A 20,454-nucleotide genomic window follows, 5' to 3' on the forward strand; every position below is an offset into this window, starting at 1 on the left:
TCCTGATAAATTGGAAACTTTCTTTTTTATAGCAACATGAATGTACATACATATGTGATCCCTTTTGAGCAGTATATTTTAGGACAGATACCTTGTTTTCCTATTTCAAATAAGATGAGGAAGGTCACATTCATGGACCACAACTATAGATATTCAAAACTTAAATAAAATGATCCCCTACCATAGCTAGAGAAATACGAGAAATGTCAACCACAGTTCTTCACCCTCACCAAGGAAGTGGAAAAAGCCCAAAGACCAAGTAGAGTGGAATAACTTCTAAAAAAAAAGCCACTGAGTATGGTCAGGAAGAAGTAATTAGTGATCTTTGAAAAACAACTTCAGAGAAATACTAAGGTTTGAAGCCAAACTTTTTAGAAGAAGGTTGGGAAGGAATGATTCAGGAGATTATAAAAAGGAAAAAGAGAACTGAGCAATGTCTTTATGAATGAATGGGAGGGAGATGGACTGGAGAATGGAACAGGGTACCACTTTTTGAGTCTCAGGGAGACTTGAAGGTATTAGAAAACAGAGCAAGAGGCAGAGTGAATTAGACTGGATTAAATGTTCAGAAATTAAAGGTATTTGAGGGAGTCTCCAGAGAGGTAAGCAAGAAAAACCTAAGCCTAGGGAGAGAGATTGGTTTCATGAAGAGTAAAGAAGTATTTTTTAGGTTCAGATCTGCTGTCCTGGCAGCCACCACCCACTTAGGATTTATGAATCAAGCACACCTTATGTGTTACATGCATAGACGGATTACACTGACTGGATTTTTTTGTGTGTGTGTATTCTTCTATTCCCCAGGAGAAAGACAGCTCTCATAGCGGAAGGAGTGTGGTCATTTAGTCACCAAGCACACAGCACAACTTCTGTGGCTACTTCTCGGCTTCTACGTGTCATCAGCATCACCTAGATTTCCAGCTGACTTGGGACCTGCAAGTCTGAATCTAACAGTTTTGGCTTAGATTCTGAGAATCAAATAGAAGAATTTTAAATACAAGATTTTGAGATTGGGTATAGTGGCTCACACCTGTAATCCCAGCACTTTGGGAGGCTAAGGTGAGAGAATCACTTGAGACTAGGAGTTTTTTTTTTTTTTTTTTTATACTTTGAGTTCTAGGGTACATGTGCATAACGTGCAGGTTTGTTACATATCTATACTTGTGCCATGTTGGTGTGCTGCACCCATCAACTCGTCAGTACCCATCAACTCGTCATTTACATCAGGTATAACTCCCAATGCAATCCCTCCCCCCTACCCCCTCCCCATGATAGGCCCCGGTGTGTGATGTTCCCCTTCCCGAGTCCAAGTGATCTCATTGTTCAGTTCCCACCTATGAGTGAGAACATGCGGTGTTTGGTTTTCTGTTCTTGTGATAGTTTGCTAAGAATGATGGTTTCCAGCTGCATCCATGTCCCTACAAAGGACACAAACTCATCCTTTTTTATGGCTGCATAGTATTCCATGGTGTATATGTGCCACATTTTCTTAATCCAGTCTGTCACTGATGGACATTTGGGTTGATTCCAAGTCTTTGCTATTGTGAATAGTGCTGTAATAAACATACGTGTACATGTGTCTTTATAGCAGCATGAGTTATAATCCTTTGGGTATATACGCAGTAATGGGATGGCTGGGTCATATGGTACATCTAGTTCTAGATCCTTGAGGAATCGCCATACTGTTTTCCATAATGGTTGAACTAGTTTACAATCCCACCAACAGTGTAAAAGTGTTCCTATTTCTCCACATCCTCTCCAGCACCTGTTGTTTCCTGACTTTTTAATGATCGCCATTCTAACTGGTGTGAGATGGTATCTCATTGTGGTTTTGATTTGCATTTCTCTGATGGCCAGTGATGATGAGCATTTTTTCATGTGTCTGTTGGCTGTATGAATGTCTTCTTTTGAGACATGTCTGTTCATATCCTTTGCCCACTTTTTGATGGGGTTGTTTGTTTTTTTCTTGTAAATTTGTTTGAGTTCTTTGTAGGTTCTGGATATTAGCCCTTTGTCAGATGAGTAGATTGCAAAAATTTTCTCCCATTCTGTAGGTTGCCTGTTCACTCTGATGGTAGTTTCTTTTGCTGTGCAGAAGCTCTTTAGTTTAATTAGATCCCATTTGTCAATTTTGGCTTTTGCTGCTGTTGCTTTTGGTGTTTTAGACATGAAGTCTTTGCCCATGCCTATGTCCTGAATGGTACTACCTAGGAGACTAGGAGTTCAAGATCAGTCTGGGAAACATAGTGAGAACCCATCTGTACAAAAAAAAAAAAAAAAACAAATTTGGGTATGGTGGCATGCACTTGTAGTCCCAGCTGCTCAAGAGGCTGAGGCAGGAGGATCCCTTGAGCCCAGGAGTGCAAGGCTGCAATGAGCCAGGATCCCATGATCACACATCTGTTCTCCAGCCTGGGCAATAGAGCAAGTCCCCATCACTAAATAAAACCAAAAAGCCAAAAAAGAAAAAAGTTAGAGTGTGAGGAATTACCAACTATAGTTTTAGCCTTGGTTCATGCTCTCTTTCATATTTATATAGTCTCTGACTTGTAATGGACTCTGACTGCAATGTGATTCCTCAGAAACTTAGTAGCCTGAGTCTTTCAGTAGATTACACTGCCCAGAACCATGGCCATTCTCAGAGTGAGAACTTGGGAATTTTTAAGAAGAAATCAAACACGTTTCAGGAAGAGGAAATCTATGGAGTATTATAGGGACATTCCCATGGGAATGTGTCTTCCTCCATGGCAGGTCTTGAGGGTCCTTTCTTGTTAGGAGTTTATCCTGCCATCCCCATGCCCAGTCCTGAGGTTCCAGTCAGAGATGGCATAGGAAATACCCCAGCCATGTGCCACTCATGGACTATTTATTATAAGTGTAGAAAATCACAGAGAAGCAGTTTTGCACCATTCTTGTTCCTGTGCCTTGTTTTCCTCTTGGTCCTTTTTACCTGTATATCTAATTTATATGTTCGTATATATTGTGTATTGATTGAAGTCACTTTAAATCCTTCTTGGGAATGACACAGTATATAAATAAGAAAGAAAGAAAGAAACCATACCAAGCTGAACGTGCTGCCCCAAATAAATATCTGCTTTCCTACTCTGGTGCATTTGATTGGATTAAGCCACCTTCACCACTAAAGTTCAGAGAAGACCCCGACCAACCTAGGGAGTTCTGGAGCTACCATTCTCCTGGCACTACTCAGCCTTTCAGAGCTGAGATTTCCCAAGTAGAAGCATCCAGGCAGGTCTTGCCACTCAGAGGGCCCCAGGAAGAAAGGACTGTATTTTCACTATAATAGGCTCTACCACCCACTCCCATTTTTCTCAGCTCCTTTGGAAGCTTCATGAATCCATGTGTGCTTGATGTAGAGATCCACACTGAGCAGACTGGAAGGAGATGGCCTGAGTGGAGGAGAGTGTGTGTGTATGTTCCTCAACAGTATCCTTATGTGCTCACTTTAGATCCTATTTATTGACACATCCATTTTCCCCCAGTCTCATTAATTTAATTACATGTGGAGAAAATAGGTTAAATTTCTGCATTAGGTAGACTTCTCTGGGATTTTTGATTATTCATATGTCATTGGATCTAAATTAGCAAAAAATATATATATTTACAGATAATGTAGACATAACATTCAGTAGGTGAGAGACTTCTGGTCTGGACAAGATGGCATTGTCCCATTTCCCCTGCTATGCCCTGCTAAGCACAACTTAATACATTTTGGAAATGGTACAGGGAAAAACCAAAGGAGAATTCTAAAGGGTGTTAAGAAGAAAGCAGGCTGGTTTGAAAACCCAGGACCAGAAGAACAGCACAGAGGCAGGGCATCTTATATCCCCCTAACTATCAGAAGGTGTTTCCTCACTTTCCATCTAGCAGCATAAGGTAGCCCAGTAGCTCACTCTTCCCCCGAACCTAATGGAGTCCCTCTGGCAACCTCAGGCAGGGGGACTGATTGGAAGTCCTAAAAAAATAAGTGACCAGGGGAAACCCCTTCTTCCCTGCTGGGTCAGAAACTCCTCTTTTCCAAGGAAAGATACTGAGGTGGACAGGAGGAGCCAGTATGAGAAACGTAGGAAAAACAGGTGGTCCAGTTGAGGAAGCCTTTTTGCACAGGCCTAACACTCTCCTCTCCTGCCCAGAGATACTAGGATCGGCTGGTAGAACCAGGAAAAGGGATCTGTCATAGCCAACATCCCTGAAGCCAGCAACCTGATCACAGAAGCCACTTTGTAGAAGCAAGACCCTCCTCCCAGGAGAGATATCTGGGCAGCTAGAGGCACCTGCAGGATTTGTCATAGCCCGACCTCACCAAGAGATACCTGGCAACCCAGTCGGAGAAATTCCTTCCGCCCTTTCAGGCAGCACTAACAGAGACCAGTGGGAGCCCTAGATAAACCAAGCAACTAAAATAACACTACAAGGGCTCTGAAAATTTAGCTGCCATTAGAATTACGGCCCACAAAAGTAGGCTAAAACTGTATGCTAAACCTAAACAGAGTGACTCCTTGTAAAATAAAATATTTAAATAGAAATGAGTCTCCTAACATAATAGGCAAAGTATTCAGAGTGCAAATCAAGAACCAATAAAATCACAACTTGAATGAAAAAGGCAATCAATGGATTCCAGCAGAGATGAACCAGATATTGGAATTATCTGATAAGAATTTTAAAGCAGGCATCATAAAAACAATGCAACAATCAATTACAAATTCTCTTGAAACATGAAAAAAACAGAAAAACCTCAGAAAAATAGAAGTTTTATCAAAAGGAAACATGAAAATTATAGGACTGAAAAATACAATAACAAACTGAAAACTCACTGGATAGGTTTAATAGTATGGTAGAGATGATGGGAGATAAAATCTGTGAACTTGAGGACAGAACAATAGAATTTACCCAATCTGAACAATAGAGAGAAAATAAACTGGAAAAAATAAACAAACCTCAGGGACCTATGGAACAATAACAAAATATCCAGCATTCATATTATCGGAGTAACAGAAAGCAAAGGAGAAAAAGGATAGGGATGAATGAGTATTTGAAGAAATAAGGCTGGAAACATTCCCAATTATATAGAAGACACTAACTTAGAGATTCAAGAAGCTGGATGAATCCCACAGAAGAAAAAAAAATTCCATGCCCAGGCACATTATAAATTTTTGAAAACTAAAGACAAAGTCCTGAAAGCAGCAAGTGAGAAATAGTGCATTACTTGTAGGGGAACACCAATTTGAATGGATTTCTCATCTGAATCCATAAATAAGGAAGTGGCCAAATATTTTTTAAGGGATGAAAGAAAAGAATTGTCTCCTGTAATTCTAGATCTGGCAAAACTATCTTTTAGGAATGAAAGGATTATAAAAACATTCACAGATGAAAGAAAACTAAAAGATTTTGTGACTAGCCAGTCTACCCTTCAAAGATTAGCTAAAGGAAATTCTTCAAACAGAAAAGAAATTGTAAAAGAAGGAAACTTAGAACATCGGGAAGGAAGAAGAAACAATAGAGCAGAAATATGGGTTCATACAATAGACAATTTTTTCCTTATGGGTTTTAGAGAATATATTTTATGATTGAAACAAAAATTGGAACATCATCTGATACTTAAAACAATGATATTTAAAGGTGGGGAATCCAAAGGGACCTAAATGGAAGTGAGGTTTCCACACTTCATTTGAAGTGGTGAATATTGATACTAGTACATTGTTATAAGTAGCATGTGTAACACCCAGAGCAACCACTCTGAAAACTATACAAAGTGACAAACTCAGAAGTATTATAAATAAATCAAGATGGAATCTAAAACATGTTTAAATAAGCTGCAGAAAGGCAAGAAAGATAAAAAGAAATGAGAACCAGAGGAGACAAATAGAAAATAAATAACAAAATAACAGACTAAAGTGCTAAAATGTCAGTAAATACCACACCTTAAATATAAATGGTCTAAATACACCAATCAAAAGACAGAGACTGGTAGAGTTAAAAACCATCCATAATCCAACTATGTGCTGCATATAAGAAACTTATTTCAAGTTCAAACACAGGTGAGTTGAAAGTAAAAAAGGGTGGAAAAAGATCTATCACATACACATTAATAATTTTTTAAAAAAACAGGAGTAGCAATAGTAGTGTCTGATAAAGTAGACTGCAAAGCAAAGAAAATTACCAAAACAAAGAGGGATATTATATAATGATAAGAGAATCAATTAGGAAGACACATTATACTAAATGCATACAAACTAAACCATAGAGCCTTAAATACCTGAAGCAGCAACTGATAAAGCTGAAATGAGAAATAGAAGAATCTATAATTATGGTTGGGAATTTCAACATCATTCTCCCCTTTCTCCAGTAACTAATAGAACTATGAAGTAGAAAAATCACCAGGATATGGAAAATCTGAGCCACACAATCAACAGGGTCTAATTAACATTTATAAGACATACCGCCTAACAATACATTTTTCTCAATTGCCCATGCACTATTCATCAAATAGAAAAAGACATAAAATATATAGTAAACTTGACAAATTTAAAAGAATTGCAATCATGTGCTCTGGCCATAATGAAATTAAACTGAAAATCTCTAACAAAGACAACAGGAAACTCTTGAAACACTTGAAAGTTAAATAACATACTTCTAAATAATCTATGGGTCAAACAGGGAGTCTCAAAGGAAATTAAAGAATAAATGGATATTGGGGGAACCAGCCCCCAATATTTCAGTGTAGGTTCTTTTCTATTTTCCCTAAGTGTCAGCCTTTCTGAGAAATAAAGAGAAAGAGTACAAAAGCGAGAAATTTTACAGCTGGGTCTCAGGGGGTGACATCACATGTTGACAGGTTCCATCATGCCCCCAAGCTGTAAAACCAACAAGTTTTTATTAGCAATTTTCAAAGGGGAGGGAGCATATGAATAGGGTGTGGGTCACAGAGATCACATGCTTCAAAAGGCAATAAAATATCACAAGGCAAATGGGGGCAGAGCAAGATCACAAGGCCAGGGCAAAATTAGAATTGCTGATGAGGTTTCATGTCCCACTATGCACGCATTGTCATTGATAAACATCTTAACAGGAAACAGGGTTCGAGAGCAGACAACCAGTCTGACTGCAATTCACCAGGCTGCAATTTCCTAATCCTAGCAAGCCTGAGGGCACTGTAGGAGACCAGGGCATAGTTTATCCCTTATCTTCACCTGCATAAGACAGACACTCCCAGAGCGGCCATTTTAGAGGCCTTCCTCTGGGAATGCATTCTTTCCCAGGTCTGTTCCTTGCTGAAAAAAAGAATCAGCATTATTTCTCCTATTGGCTTTTGCAGGAGAAGAAATATGACTCTGTTCTGCCTGGCCCTGCAGGCAGTCAGACCTTATGGTTATCTCCCTTGTTCCCTGAAAATCGCCATTATCCTGTTCTTTTAGGATGCCCAGATTTCATATTGTTCAAACACACGTTTTACAAACAATTTGTACAGATAACGCAATCATCACAGGGTCCTGAGGCAACATACATCCTCAACTTACGAAGATGATGGGATTAAGAGATTAAAGACAGGCATAGGAAATTATAAGAGTATTGATTGGGGAAGTGATAAAAGTCCATGAAATCTTCACAATTTATGTTCAGAGATTGCAGTAAAGACAGGCGTAAGAAATTATAAAAGTATTGATCTGGGGAACTACTAAATGTCCATGAAATCTTCACAATTTGTGTTCTTCTGCCATGGCTTCAGCCAGTCCCTCCATTCAGGGTCCCTGACTTCCCGCAACACATGGAACATTAAAGGATGGGTCAAACAGGGAGTCTCAAAGTAAATTAAAAGGATAAATGAAAACATATCAAAGTACGTGGGATACAGCTAAGAAGAAAATTCATAGCACTGTATACTTACATTAAAAATGAAGAAAGGGGCACTTGATCTCTCATGTTGCCCACTTGGCCTTCTTCCAAGTATACTTCCTTTCGTTCCTTCTCTAAAATTTTTAAATAAACTTTCACTCCCCCCCCCCCAAAAAAAGTTAAGAAAGGTGTCATGTCGATAATTTGAGTTCCTACTTTTCCTCAAAAAGAGCAAAATAAATCCAAAACAAGAAGAAGGAATAAAATAGTAAAGAGCAGAAGCCAATGAAATTGAAAATAGGAAAATCTTACTAAAAAATACAATGAAAGGAAAATATGGTTCTTCAGAAAACTGTAATAAAATCAATAAACCCCTAGCAAGATTGACAAAAATAGAAAATGAGTCACCAATATGAGGACTTAAACAAGAATTCTTATTTCAAATACTGCAACCATTAAAAAGGATAATAGTATTACGTATGACTTTATGCTCATAAATTTGACAATTTAGAATAAATGGACCAATTCCATGAGAAACACAAACTACAAAAACTCAACTAAGATGAAATAGACAATCTAAATAGCCCTATTATTATTAAGGAGATTGAATTTTTAATTAAAAATCTCTCCAAAGGCTGAGCGCGGTGGCTCACACCTGTAATCCCAGCACTTTGGGAGGCCCAGGGAGGCAGATCACAAGGTCAGGAGATAGAGACTATCCTGGCCAACATGGTGAAATTCTGTCTCTACTAAAAATATAAAAATTAGCTGGGTGTGGTGGCACATGCCTGTAATCCCAGCTACTCAGGAGGCTGAGGCAGGAGAATCACTTGAATCCAGGAGGTGGAGGTTGCAGTGAGCTGAGATCATGTGACTGCACTCCAGCCTGGCGACACAGCGAGACTCTAATGAAAAAAACAAACAAACAAACAAACAAACAAAAAAACCTCTCCAAAATAAAATCTCCAGGCCCAGATGGTCTCACTGAGTAATTCTACTAAACTTTTAAAAGGGAATTAACACCAACTTTACATAATCTGTTCCAGAAAATAGAAGAGGAAATATTTCCCAATGTATTTAAAAGGCCAGTACAAAGTCAAAGACATTACAAAAAACAAAAAAAACCTAAACATCTCTCCTAGAATTAGAAGCAAAATCTTTTATAGAGTATTAGCAAATCTTTTAATACACCATGAACAAGTGGGATTTATTCCAGATAAGCAAGCTTAGTTCCCAGAATAGACCAAACAATCTTGAAAAATCTTGAAAAATAAAATTGGAGGATTTACATACTTCTCAACTTTAAAATATACTATAAAATAATCAAGATAGTGTGGTATTGAAATATTGATCAATACGACATAAACTGAGAGTTCAGAAAAAAACTCCTATAGCTGTGGATAAATTGATTTTTGACAAAGCTGTTAAGGCAATTCAATGAGGCAAAGACAGTGTTTTCTATAAATGGTGATAGACCATTTGTTTAGTTACATTCAAAAAGATGGATTTAGACTCTTACACCTTATACAAAAATTAACTTCAAATAGACAATAGATCTAAATGTAAGAGCTAAACCCCAAAAAGTATAAGAAAATCTTTTTTGTCCTCAGGTAAGGCAGAGTCCTTAGATATGATACCAATAGCATAATCCTTAAAAGATAAAATGTATAAATTCAATTTTATCAAAATGTAAAACTTTTTTATTTCAAAAGAATACCATTAAGAAAACAAAATACAAACTACAACCTTAGAGAACATATTTGCAAATCATATTTCTGATAAAGTACTTCTAACCGGAATATATCAGGAGGGCTTACAACTCAACAATAAGACAAACCCAACTTGTTTTAAGTGGGCAACGTTTAAATAGAGACTTCATCAAAGAAGATACAAAAATTGCCAACAAGCACATGAAAAGATGATATATATCATTAGGGGAATGAAAATTAAAACCACAGTGAGATAACACTTCATAACCACCAGAATGGTGAGTTAGTCGGCTAGGGTTGCCATAACAAAATATCACAGACTGGGTGGCTTAAACAACAGAAATTTACTTCTCACAGTTCTGGAGACTGGAAGTTCAAGATTAAGGTGCCTGCAGATTTGGTTTCTCCTGAAGCCTCTTTTCCTTGGCTTGCAGATGGTAGCCTTCTCACTTTCTCTCTCGTATGTCCTGATCTTTTCTTTCTAGGACACCAGTCAGATTGGAGTAGGACATACCCTAAATAGCCTGATTTTAAATTAACACCCTCCTTAAAGGACTTTTTTCCAAATATAGTTACATTCTGACGTACTGGAGGGTTAGTGCTTCAACATATGAATTTGGGGGGCAAGGACACAATTCACTCCATGATGTGGTAGGCATATCCATGGACTTCTGTAATAAAAGGGAATAAATTACTGACATGCTGCAACATGGATGAGCTTCAAAAACATTATACTAAAGAAAAGAAGTCAGATACAAAGACTACATATGAGGTGATTCTATTTGTACAGAATGTCCAGAAAAGGCAAATCTGTAGAGACAAAGTAAATTAGTGGTCGCCCAGCACTGGAGTGGGAAGAGATGGTAAGTGAACATGAGGGTTATTTTCAGAGTGATAGAAATGTTCTAAAATTGTTTGTTATGATGGTAGAACAACTTTGTAAATTTACTAGAAATTGTTAACTTGTACAATCATAAGTGAATTTTCTGATTTGTATATTACACCTCAGTGAAAATTTTAAGCATAGTAGTTGAACATCATTCCAAGTATTTTTTCTCTGCTTATATAGAATGAAAGCAATAGAAAACCTTTCAAAATGTGTTCATATGAATGCTACTACTTTTAGTTTAAAAAAAAAAAAAACTTTTGCTGGCTGCAGTGGCTCACACCTGTAATCTTAGCACTTTGGGGACCAGAGGTGGGGGGATTACTTAAGCTCAGGAATTACAGACTAGCCTCAGCAACATAGCGAGACCTCGTATCTACTAACAATAAAAATTAAAAAAAAAAATTAGCCAGGCATGGTGGCATGTGCTTGTACTCCCAGCTTGGTAGACTGAGGTGGGAGGATCGCTTGAGCCTAGAAGGTCAAGGCTGCAGTGAGCTGTGACCGTGTCACTGCACTCCAGCCTGGGCAACAAAGTGAGACTTTGTCCAAAAAAAATAAAAAATAAAAACTGTTTTGCTGGATTTTAACAGAAGATAAGTAAATTGAAGGGAAACTAGAGGAATTGTTAAGCTTTAAATCTTTCATTTCAAGGGATTTTATTTCTTAAAAGAACCCTCCTAGATTACGAAAGGAGACAAAGAAAAACATGATGCAGTTAGAATCGTTGTGCTTTAAACCCTCAGGTTTCAAATGGACTTCCTGGTATTAAAAATGAAAATACTGGCACTCTCATACTTCCTCTAACATTACAGCTCTGCATCTCTCAACTTAGTTTTGTTGTTACAGTAAACAAAACTAGTTATGTTTATGTTAGAACACCCAAAAAAGATAATCTTTATTCAGGGTTATTTTCCAACTTCCACAGAAGGGGAACAAAGAATTCTGATGGTCATCTTAAAAATCAAAAGCTGTTCTGATCTTTTAGGATTCTGCAGAAAAAAAAAAAGCTGCACTTTTTTATAGAGGACAGTGTTCATAGAGTTCACCTGAAGTTCAGGTACATACATACATAAACTAGCCAAGCCTTCAGATTTATTTTAATCATCTCAAACATATTTCACAATTTTTGACAAACATAAAAGTTTACATTTCAGATGAGTCAGACAGTTTGACAGCACCAGAGCCTTAATTTCTTTAGCTGAATGGAAGGAAAGGAGACAGAGAAATATAGTAGTAGGTAAACCTAGAGCATTGTCAAGTTTTATATTACTGGAAACCTCATCTGAATCTGAGGTTAGTAAATACAACCTGTATAAGTCTGTTTTCATGCTGCTGGGCAATTTACAAAAGAAAGAGGTTTAATTGGACTTACAGTTCCACATGGCTGAGGAAGCCTCACAATCATGGCAGAAAGCAAGGAGGAGCAGGTCACATCTTATGTGGATGGCGGCAGGCAAAGAGAGAGCTGTGCAGGGGAACACCCATTTTAAAACCATCAGATCTCGTGCAACTCATTCACTATCACAAGAACAGCACAGGAAAGACCTGCCCCCATGATTCAATCACCTCCCACCGGGTGCCTCTCAAAACATGTGGGAATATAAGATGGAGATTAGGGGGGGGCCACAGCCAAACTGTATCATTCTGCCCCGGGCCATTCCCAAATCTCATGTCCTCATATTTCAAAACCAGTCATGCCTTCCCATCAGTCCCCCGAAGTCTCAGCTCATTTCAGCTTTAACCCAGAAGTCCAAGTTTAAAGTCCCATCTAGACAACGCTGGTCCCTTCCACCTATGAGTCTGTAAAATCAAAAGCAAGTTAGTTACTTCCTAGATACACTGGGGAAACAGGCATTAGGTAAATACAGCCATTTCAAATGGGAGAAATTGGCTAAAACAAAGGAGTACAGGCCCCATGCAAGTCTGAAATCCAGCAGAGCAGTCAAATCTTAAAGTTCCAAAATGATCTTCTTTAACTCCACATCTTGCATCCAGGTCACACTGATGCACGAGGTGGGTTCCCATGGTCTTGGGCAGCTCCACCCCTGTGGCTTTGCAGGATACAGCCTCTCTCCTAGCTACTTTCATGTGCTGGCATTGAGTGCCTGTGGCTTTTCCAGGTGCATGGTGCAAGCTGTTGGTAGATCTACCATTCTGGGGTTTGGAGGACAGTGGCCCACTTGTCACAGCTCCACTAGGCAGTGCCTCAGTAGGGACTCTTTGTGGGGGCTCCAACCCCACATTTCCCTTCTGCACCACCCTAGCAGAGGTTCTCCATGAGGGCCCCACCCCTGCAGCAAACTTTTGCCTGAGCATCCAGGCATTTCCATACATCTTCTGAAACCTAGGCAGAGGTTCCCAAACCTCAATTCTTGACTTCTGTGCACCCACAGACCCAATACCACATGGAAACTGCCAAGGCTTGGGGCTTGCACCCTCTGAAGCCATGGCCTGAGCTCTATGTTGGCCCCTTTCAACCATGGCTGGAGCAACTGGGACACATGCCACCAAGTCCCTCAACTGCACACAGCAGGAGACTCTGGACCTAGCCCACAAAACCACTTTTTACTCCTGGGCCTCCATGCCTGTGATGGGCTGCCATGAAGGTCTCTGACATGGCCGGAAGAGATTTTCCCCATGGTCTTGGGGATTAACATTAGGCTCTTTGCTACTTATGCAAATTTCTACAACTGGCTTGATTTTCTCCCTAGAAAAAAATTTTTTTCCTATTGCATAGTCAGGCTGCAAATTTTCCAAACTTTTATGCTCTGCTTCCCTTATTAAACTGAACACCTTTAACGGCACCCAACTCACCTCTTGAATTCTTTGCTGCTTAGAAATTTTTTCTGCCAGATGCCCTAAATCATCTCTCTCAAGTTGAAAGTTCCACAAATCTTTAGGGCAGTGGCAAAATGCGGCCAGTCTCTTTGCTAAAATATAGCAAGAGTCACCTTTGATCCAGTTCCCAACAAGTTCCTTATCTCCATCTGAGACCACCTCAGCCTGGACCTTATTGTTCATATCACTATTGGCATTTTTCTTAAAGCCATTCAACAAGTCTCTAGGAAGCTCCAAACTTTCCCACATTTTCCTGTCTTCTGAGCTCTCCAAACTGTTCCAACCTCTGCCTGTTACCCAGTTCAAAAGTTGCTTCCACATTTTTGGATATCTTTTCAGCAACTCCACTGGTACCAATTTACTGTATTAGTCCGTGTTCATGCTGTTGATAAATACATACCCAAGACTGGGTAATTTACAAAAGGAAGAGGTTTAATTGGACTTACAGTTCCACATGGCTGGGGCAGCCTCACAATCATGGCAGAAAGCAAGGAGGAGCAGGTCACATCTTATGTAATAGCAGCAGGCAAAGAGAGAGCTGTGCAGGGGAACGCCCCTTTTTAAAACCATCAGGTCTCATGAAACTCATTCACTATCACGAGAACAGCATGGGAAGGACCTGACCCCATGATTCAATCACCTCCCACCGGGTCCCTCCCAAAATACGTGGGAAGTCAAGATGGAGATCTGGGCAGGGACAAAGCCAAACCATACAACAACCTTTCTTTAGACAGCCAGGTCATAAATACACTGTAACCCCTAGATCCTAGTATCAGAAAAAAAAAAAAAGAGTGATTTTATCATCTTACGGTTTTTGCAAAAGGTTCTCTAGAAGGCAATGTTCCTAGAGTTTGTTCATGTTTATAAAAGCTGTTGGTGGACCTAAAACTTCAACTACATCTTGGTATAGGTTTCTCTTTAGAATATTATCATTTGGTATTACATGTTGCTGTGGAAAAAAACTGAGGACAGTCTATGTTTTTTTTTTTTTTTTCTTCTTCTTCTTCTATAGATCAATGGTTCTTAAAAGTATGACCCCTGGATTAGCAACATCAATACCACCTGAGAATTTGTTAATATGCAAATTCTCAAGTCCATTTTATAGCTACAGAATTAGAAATTCCGAGTATAAAGTTGAGTAGGCTGTTTTAACAGTACATCCAGGTACTTCTCATTCACACTAAAGTGTGATAACTAATTAAATATTTACCTTTTCTGCCTGAGTGCTTGAAGAAGTTTTGCCTTGAAATTCAATAACCTAATCCAGGATATAACTGAGAGCTCTTTATCAAAATTTTCTATATTCATCTTTCAATGTGTACTCTAGCTGGCAAAGGATGCAGAGTGAACAAATGAATCACTTGGCTTTTATGATTGGATGACCATACATTTTCCCAACATGTTTATTACTAGTGCCTCCTTTTACTCTCAACATTGTTCTAGTTGGATTGATCAATTATATGGTCACCCTACTTATGACCAGTGATTCCAGTGATTTTCAAAATATGTATGGCTGATCAACATGCTGGGGGATTCTGTGGAAGCCCTGATAAGAGAATTAGAGGAGAGTTCCATGGCGTTTTGGGGCAAAATCATACCTGATTTGAAAATTAATTACCCTCATTTTGAGAGATAGCTTTTGGCTTGCTATTGGGCCATAGTAGAGACTGAACACCTACTTGACTGTAGGGCAGTAGGACAATCAAGTCAGTTCCCCACATGAATTTGATGTTAACATCATGCATAGGAATGCTACATTTTCTAGAATTTGACATTTTCAGCAATCACGAATTACTATGTTTTGTAAATGGAAACACCACTACTAAAAACAGAATACTATAAATAGAATGATGTCTTTTGTTTCCAAAGTTGATATACTAGAGCGATCCAAAAATAATAATAAAAGCGAGATATTTTGTGGCAAAGTTATCTTGGGGTAAGCACTGCAGCTGCAAGTGCCACCAGCAAGTATTCTTAGGGCAAATGGGAAAAAGGTTAAGGACAGTTTGGAGGTTAAAGACAAGATTGGGTTGGTTAGATCAGATCTCTTTCACTGTCATAATTTTCTTAGTGTGATAACTTTTGCAATGGCAGTTTCGCTAACTTAAATTTACATCCCTGAGGCATTACCCTTATAATTCCATTTCATGAATATTCCCCCAGCTTTTTACCAATAAAACCTAATTCTGTTTGGTAACTTTTTTGCTATATAGGCCCTCTTGTCACAAGTTTGACTTTGTAAATGGCCCTTGGGCTCTGGGAGGAAAGCAACTGTTGGGCCATGTGGTTGTATCTTTAGTTTTGTAAGGAATTGCCAAAATGTTTTATAGTGTGGCTATATCTTTTCACATTTCCAGCAGCAATGTATGAGTGATCCAGTTTCTTAGCACCGTAATCAGAATTTAGTGTTGCTACTATTTTTTTAGCTTTTCTGATAGATGTGTAGTGATATGTTATTCTGGTTTTGAAGCAGTGTCATTGTCTGGGGTAAATCCTTGAGGTTTGTTGTCTCATGTCAAGGGAATCAAGGACATGGACACACAAGTAGTGAATTTAAGAGTGGAAGTTTAATAGGTGAAAGAAAGAGAACAGAGAATAGCTCTCTCTCCTGCAGAGAGAGAGGGGTGCCCAGGTGGGTCTTCTGGTTCCGTGGTGAAGTGCATGGGGTTTTAGAGACTGGCTTCAGGAGGCAGTATCTGATTCACATAGGGCCCAAAGATTGGCTGGACCAGGTGTGCCATTTACATAGCATGCGAGGAAGGTGGCCACCCCACCCTCATCTCTTATTATGCAAATAGGGTCTCTTCCTGGCTGGTGTCATGTTGTCTGTCCCTTACTGTACACATGGTTGGCAAAGAAAAGGGGAGATGGAGGTGCCATGTTGAACATGCCTGGCCCACAGGTAGCCTTTTCCTATTGGCACAGCTGCTGGCATTCACCCATGCAAGCTTCCAGCTTGCTTATCTATGTCTGAAGCTCAATTTTATAGGCTGCTTTTTATTAGAAAAGAAATTATTTGGGGGCTGCTTTTCACTGAAAGGAAAACCTTATCAAGGACTTCCTTACCCTCACTATCTGCCTAAATAATTTCTTTTTAACTCTTATATCAGTTTTAATTTCTATTTCCCTAGTGGCGAATGGTGTCAAATATCTTTTCATGTGCTTACCTATTATCTGCATGTCCTATTAAGAGATGTATCTGCATGTCTTTTGCCTATTTTCTAAATGAATTATTTATTTTATTAGTGTGGAGTTTTTGAGAGTTCTTATTACAGATACTAGTTCTTTACTGAATATGTGGTTTGCAAATGTTTTTGATCAGCCTGTAGTTTATCTTTTAACCCTCTTCACATGGGCTTTCACGAAGCAAATTTTGATGGAGTCAACCTTATCAATTTTCCCTTTTTTAAATTATGCTTTAGTGACAATTCTTAAAAAATGCCTAACTTTAGACCCTGAAGATTTTCATTTAATTTTACATCAACATGCTCTTTGAGGTTGAAGCAAATTTGACGGATTTTCAATGTGAAAATAAAATATAAAGACCATTTTTAGAGTTATTTCTAAACAGAACTAACATCAGAATCATTTGAATCATAAGAATAATCTATTTCAGAAAAATCGGATTCATCAAATGAATCTTCAGCCACAAAAGTTCAAATATAGGCAACCTTGATGCCTGTTGCTGTGTGGGCCACTCAGAAAGTTCACTGGAACATGCTATGATATCACCAGAGATATTCAAACCACAAACGAGGAAAACACATTAGATTTTAACTGCCATCCTCATTCCACCATCTAAGAGGTTTTGAGATCAAATCTAGAACTCTCTCACATGACTGCCTTATGGACTTAGAAGCTGATTTATCATTTTTTTCCAGTGATTAACCTTTAGTTTTTTTGGGTCCATAGAAATGACTCTACTTAAATACCTGTTTGCTTGCACCATATAGAGGCCTAACCTTGTTGGGAACCCACCTGCAACACTGCCACCTGAAATGATATACAACTCTCTAACTCAATTGACCTGAGTTTAACTGAAATCAGGACTAAGAGATTGGCTCCATAAGATATGGGACTGTGAACTCAGCTTTTAATATATGAAACTTTCTGAAATAAAGTTCAAAGGGAGGACTGTAAGTGACTAGAATATGCCACTTTGGCATAAGGATTATTTTGAGCTGAAGACAAATGGGAAAAAGCAAATATAAAAGGAGTTTTCTGTTCTCCCACTATTTGCTTAAAAGCAGGACATAAATTCACCAATGTGTCCCTACTCCCCTTTCTACCAGGAAGGACAACCCCTTACCAGCCTAGGGATCAGTGCCAGAGGAACCTAGGTAATGAGCTTTATTAACTAGTCTGTATCTACCATTTCTTTGCCTTTCTATAATTTGCCACCCTTCGAGACTCAAAGTCTTTTTTCTTTTGTCTTGTCACTTCTCTAAATTTGCTGTTGTTTGTTGAAGATGCTACATAAGTTGGAATTCAAAGCCACCTGTGAGATGTACTCATTTTTGTGAGTATCTCCCACATATTATGTACCTTATGTACCACATAAAGTACACGTTATTAAACTTTGTTTGTTTAAAATGAACAAAGCCACAGACTGGATGAAACTATTTGCAGAATACATATCTGATAAATGACATGGATCCAAAATATACAAAAAACTCTTCAAACTCACAATAAGTAAACAAACAACCCAACTTTAAAATGGACAAAATATCTGTATAGAGGGCAAATTCACCAAAGAAGATATGCAAATAGCAAATAAGATATAAAATAGGAAAATAAGCCTATGAAAACATGCTCAACATTATATGCCATTAAATAATTGAAAATTAAAACAAGATACTTCTACACACCTATCAGAATGGCTAAAATCCAAAACACTGACTGAGAACACCAAATGCTGGTGAGCATGTGGAGCAATTGGAACCCTCATTCACTGTTCAGGAGAATGTAAAATTTTATAGCACTTTGGAAGATAACTGTGGTAGTTTCTTACAAATCTAAACATAGGCTTACCATATGATAGAGAAATCCTGCTCCTAGGCATTTACCCAAATGAACTGAAAACTTGTGTTTACACAAAAACCTCCATAAGAATGTTTATAGCAGCTTTATTCATAATTACCAAAAGTTAGAAGCAACTAAGATGTTCTTCAGTGGGTGAATGTGTAAACAAACTATGGTACATCTATACAATAGCATATTTCTCAGTGATAAAAAGAAATGAGACTGCGTGCAGTGACTCACATCTGTAATCCCAGAACTTTGGGAGGCCGAGGCAGGAGGATCGCTTGAATCCAGGAGTTTGAGACCACCCCTGGCAACATAGTGAGACTCTCGTCTCTATAAAAACAGAAAAGAAAAGAAAAAAGAGAAATGAAATATCAAGCTAGGAAAAGACATGAAGGAATGTATATTGCTAAGTGAAAAAGAGCAGTATGAAAAAGCTACATCCTGTATGATCTCAACTATATGACAGGTTGGGAGAGATGAAACTTAGAAATTATAAAAATTCAGTGGGCCAAGATTTTAGGGTAGGGGGAAAGATGAATAGGTGGAGCACAAGGCATTTTTAAGGCAGAGAAATTCTTTTGTATGATATGGTAATGGTGGATATATGACATTCCACATTTGTCAAAATCCATAGAACTATACAATGCAAAGAGTGAATCCTAATGTAAACTATGGATTTTGGTTAATAATTATGTATCAATATTGATTAGTTAATCATAATATTATGTGCAGCCCTAATGCCAGATGTTAATAATAGAAGAAACTAGGGGTGGGGCAGGGAGGGAATGGGGATTTATGGAAACTCTACTTTCTTTTTTATTATTATTTTTAAATTTATTTTTGATTTTTGTGGTACATGGTAGATGTATATTTATGGAATACATGAGATATTTTGATACAGACATACAATGTGTAAGAATCAAATTGGGTAAATATGGTATCCATCACTTTAAGTATTTATCCTTTTGTTATTTTACAAACAATCCAATTTTACCATTTTAGATATGCTAAAGTGTACCATAAATTATTATTGACTGTAGTTGCTCTGTTGTGCTATCAAATGCTAGATCTTATTCATCCTAACTATATTTTTATACCCATTAATCATCCCCAGGTTGAATAGGAGGGATGAGAGAAGGCACCCTTGTCTTATGCCAGTTATCAAGAGAAATGCTTCCAGCTTTTGCCCATTCAGTACAATGCTGGGTGTGGTTTTCTCACAGATGGCTCTTATTATTTTGAGGTATGTTCCAACAATACCTAGTTTATTGAGGGTTTTTAACATGAAGCGTTTTTGAATTTTTTAAAAAGCCTTTTCTGTGTCTATTGAGACAATCATGTGGTTTTTTGTGTTTAGTTCTGTTTATGTGATGAATCACATTTCTTTATTTGCATATGTTGAACCAACATTGCAAATCTGGGGATGAAGCCTACTGGATTGTGGATGATTAGCTTTTTGATATGCTGCTATATTTGGTTTGCAATTATTTTGGTGAGGATTTTTGCACCAGTGCTTACTAAGGATATTGAACTGAAGTTTTTTGTGTATGTGTTTGTCTGCGAGGTTTTGGTATCAGGGTGATGCTGTCCTCATAGAATGCACTGGGGAGGAGTCCCTTCTCTTCAAATTTTTGGAATAGTTTCAGTAGGAATGGTACTAGCTTGTCTTTGTACATCTGGTAGAATTTGGCTGGGAATCCATCAGGTACTAAGCTTTTTTGGGTTGATAGGGTATTCATTATTGATGCAATTTCAGAGCTAGATATTGGTCATTCAGGGAATCAACTTCTTCCTGGTTCAGTCTTGGGAGGATATATGTGTCCAGAAATGGATCCATCTCTTTTAGGTTTTCTAGTTTGTGTGCATAGAGGTGTTCATAGTAGTTTCTGATGGTTATTTTTTATTTTATGGGGTCAGTGGTAACATTCTCTTCATCATTTCTAATTGTGTTTACTTGCATCTTCTCTATTTTCTTTATTAGTTTAGCTAGCAGCCTTATTATTTTTTTCAAAAAACCAACTCCTGCATTAGTTGAACTTTTGAATGAATTCTCTTCTCTTTCAGAGATGCCAGTAATTCATAGATTAGACCTCTTTACATAATTCCATACTTCTCACAGGTTTTGTTCATTTCTTTTTATTC

At 38.2% G+C, this 20,454-nt stretch overlaps 2 protein-coding genes across 5 annotated transcripts in view; one reads left to right on the forward strand and one right to left on the reverse strand.

Annotated features, from left to right (window-relative positions):
- ILDR1 (immunoglobulin like domain containing receptor 1) overlaps nt 1–1,587 on the forward strand; it is a 35,629-nt gene extending 34,042 nt beyond the window's left edge. Inside the window, exon 8 of one of the 2 annotated variants that reach the window (XM_001111791.5) lies at nt 802–1,587. In XM_001111791.5, coding sequence (XP_001111791.3) covers nt 802–843 — 42 coding nt within the window. In that variant the 3' untranslated portion in view covers nt 844–1,587. 2 annotated transcript variants of the gene reach the window in all.
- A 7,938-nt stretch (nt 1,588–9,525) lies between these two features.
- SLC15A2 (solute carrier family 15 member 2) overlaps nt 9,526–20,454 on the reverse strand; it is a 94,521-nt gene continuing 83,592 nt past the window's right edge. Inside the window, exons 21-24 of one of the 3 annotated variants that reach the window (XR_013413338.1) lie at nt 18,547–18,642; nt 12,145–12,246; nt 11,819–11,911; nt 9,526–10,228 (exon numbers count right to left, since the gene is read on the reverse strand). Coding sequence is in view for 1 of the 3 variants with exons in the window: in XM_077989894.1 (XP_077846020.1) it covers nt 12,184–12,246; nt 18,547–18,642 (159 nt within the window). In the remaining 2 variants the exon portion in view is untranslated. Of the gene's footprint in view, nt 10,229–11,818; nt 11,912–12,037; nt 12,247–18,546; nt 18,643–20,454 lie in introns of those variants that run through there. The other 2 variants (XR_013413339.1, XM_077989894.1) reach the window with 2 other exon arrangements.

Source organism: Macaca mulatta, chromosome 2 (genome assembly GCF_049350105.2).
Source record: "Macaca mulatta isolate MMU2019108-1 chromosome 2, T2T-MMU8v2.0, whole genome shotgun sequence".
Classification (NCBI taxonomy): domain Eukaryota; kingdom Metazoa; phylum Chordata; class Mammalia; order Primates; family Cercopithecidae; genus Macaca; species Macaca mulatta.